Source organism: Henckelia pumila, chromosome 4 (assembly GCF_033568475.1).
Source record: "Henckelia pumila isolate YLH828 chromosome 4, ASM3356847v2, whole genome shotgun sequence".
NCBI classification, from domain to species: domain Eukaryota; kingdom Viridiplantae; phylum Streptophyta; class Magnoliopsida; order Lamiales; family Gesneriaceae; genus Henckelia; species Henckelia pumila.
In genome coordinates, this window is record NC_133123.1 from 194,574,875 (window position 1) to 194,577,255 (window position 2,381).

General features: G+C 33.9%; 1 protein-coding gene across 1 annotated transcript; it reads left to right on the plus strand.

The window, feature by feature from the left end:
- The first annotated feature begins 597 nt into the window (after window positions 1-597).
- LOC140866212 (protein CYSTEINE-RICH TRANSMEMBRANE MODULE 13-like) lies at window positions 598-1,843 on the plus strand. The gene is made up of 3 exons (XM_073271138.1): window positions 598-759; window positions 859-1,036; window positions 1,618-1,843. The coding sequence occupies exons 1-3, from the start codon at window positions 708-710 to the stop codon at window positions 1,661-1,663; spliced, it is 276 nt and encodes a 91-aa protein (XP_073127239.1). The 5' UTR covers window positions 598-707; the 3' UTR covers window positions 1,664-1,843.
- The last annotated feature ends 538 nt before the right edge of the window (window positions 1,844-2,381 follow it).

Here is a 2,381-nt window from a genome sequence, read left to right on the forward strand (position 1 = left end):
AACTCTTCCAAGCGCTACCTAAATCTATGAACCGAACTTAATTAACCAAATATTGTGATACAAAAAAAGGAGACATAATAGAAACGAATTTTTTTAAACCGAATCAAACCGATGGGGATAGCACGTGAGACGCAACGTTACTTACAAAAATCTCGAATGTATCTTTACTATATTATAATGCACAAAGTCATTAGAAAAATTGAATTTAGCTAAAAATATGAACGGGCTAAATTGCCACTATATATATTTTTTTTTGGTGATCTAAAATCAGACGGGCAAAACAAAGATTGCACCAAACCTAACCTCCCCACTACCCATTTTCCACCCACATTTTTTTATTCTCCATCCTCAATCCTTCCACACTATTTCAATTTTTTTTTCCAGCTTAGAATTTATGTAATTTTATGCTAATAAATCTTATATCTTACTAATTGATTATATAAAATATGACTTGAGTGTATTCAAATATTAAATTATACACGTAACAAAAAAATTAACGTATACACGAGAAGAGTAGATTTTACAAATTCTTAGGATTAAAAGTAAATGGAGTACGCGTAGTCTACGCGCACTCACTCCAATCCTTATTATACAGTATCATAGTAAATCCCAAACCCATTTGTGTTCCTTTCTCTCTCTGCAACCAAATACTATTCAAATTTCAGAGCATTCCTTTTACGGTGCAAGCGAGAGATTGAGGCCACATCATGAGTTACTACAACCAGAATCAACCCCCAGTTGGTGTTCCTCCCCCTCAAGGTGAGTGATTTGATGATCTGATCTTGGAATTTTCAAACTTTTTTTTTAAAAAAATGGTTTGTTGATGAATTTTTGTGATTTTTTTTTATTGATTTACAGGTTATCCGCAGGAGGGATATCCGAAGGATGCCTATCCGCCAGCAGGTTACCCGCCGCAAGGCTATCCACCACCGCAGCAGGGCTACCCACCCCAGGGATATCCGCCACAGTACGCGCCTCAGTACGGTGCGCCTCCTCCTCAAAAGCAATCCGGTAGCGCAGGGTTCATGGAAGGATGGTATGTAAACCGATCTGATCATGTGAATTTGTTTGGATTTGATTTGTGTGTTCAGATCTGGGTGATTTGGGGTTTTAGTTTTAGGTTATTTTATCTAATTTCTTTGGGTTTTCCGATGAGTTGACCACCGACTCGGGGGCGGAGGGGTTTTTTGCTTCCTCGGTAGTGGTATTCACGCGCCTTTTCCAGGCTGTCAGATAACAATTTTGCTCCTTTTTTCCGGGATTATAATAATATAATTATAATATAGTCGCTTTATTATCATTGGATAATATTATGGCCCAAATTTGAGTTTATTAATCATTATTCGATCAATCTCTCTATTGTTTTAATTTTATATAAAATTAAATTTTAGGTCATCAATCTTTAGTCAGTATTTTATATTTATCAAGGTGGAAGGTATTTATAGATATATTTGAAATCTAATCTCCAAGTTTTTTCTACCAATATTTATAAGAGGAACAGTTACATTTAAGAATATAGTCTCGAGCGTAGAATAATATTTGGAAAATTCACTGAAGATCACACATTCGCGATATTGATATTGAAACTGTGAATTAATTGGGTTGTTTTTGGTGCAGTTTGGCTGCTCTTTGCTGCTGTTGCCTGCTTGATGCATGCTTTTGATGAAGATGAAGAAGAAGAAAGGAATATTGGAAAATGGATATCTCTTCCCCATTTATTTTCTCTCATTTAAGGGTTGTTGATGTTTGTCATCTTGTGTCTATGAGATTGCCCTTCAAAAATACTATTTGACTTGTTTCTTGAAATGCTACTCTTTTATTATTGTGTTTTTCGTTTGCTAAATTTCTTGGCTGGTTTTGGCTTTTCAGTATACGCATCATCTCAATGTGTTTTCGTGTTATTTATCTCCAAATTAAGTCAATCGATCCAAACTCAATCTTGGCGTATTGAGTTGTTTGGATGGACTAAATTCAACTGAGTTTCATGTACGTTTGGTGTTAGAAGTTAAATATTATCATTAATAATTGTGATACCTTTCAAACGATAATAATTGTGATAGATTTAAAAATATATCAATATTGTATATCGTTTTGATCTAATTCTAGTATAAGCGAAGTAGATCAAAGGAACAAGAAATTGTGAACTGATCCCACGAATGTATGGGATCTTCATTTTCGGTTACAAGTGCCAATTGTAATGCGACTCTTGCTCGTTATTCTTTACTGACTTAAAACTAATTCCAGTTTTCCGAAGGAATTAATTTTAATATCTTTCAAACAAAAGTTGGACAATAAAATGTTATAAATGAAACATTCTATAAAAATCCTTATATATTTCAATTTTCATCACCATTTTTCTCCCTTATTTTATATTTTTATTT

Coding starts and splice junctions, on each gene's coding strand:
- LOC140866212 (XM_073271138.1), top strand. CDS start 708: ATGAGTTACTACAACCAGAATCAACCCCCAGTTGGTGTTCCTCCCCCT. Junction 760..858: donor TGGTGTTCCTCCCCCTCAAG/GTGAGTGATTTG, acceptor ATTGATTTACAG/GTTATCCGCAGGAGGGATAT. Junction 1,037..1,617: donor GCAGGGTTCATGGAAGGATG/GTATGTAAACCG, acceptor TTTTTGGTGCAG/TTTGGCTGCTCTTTGCTGCT.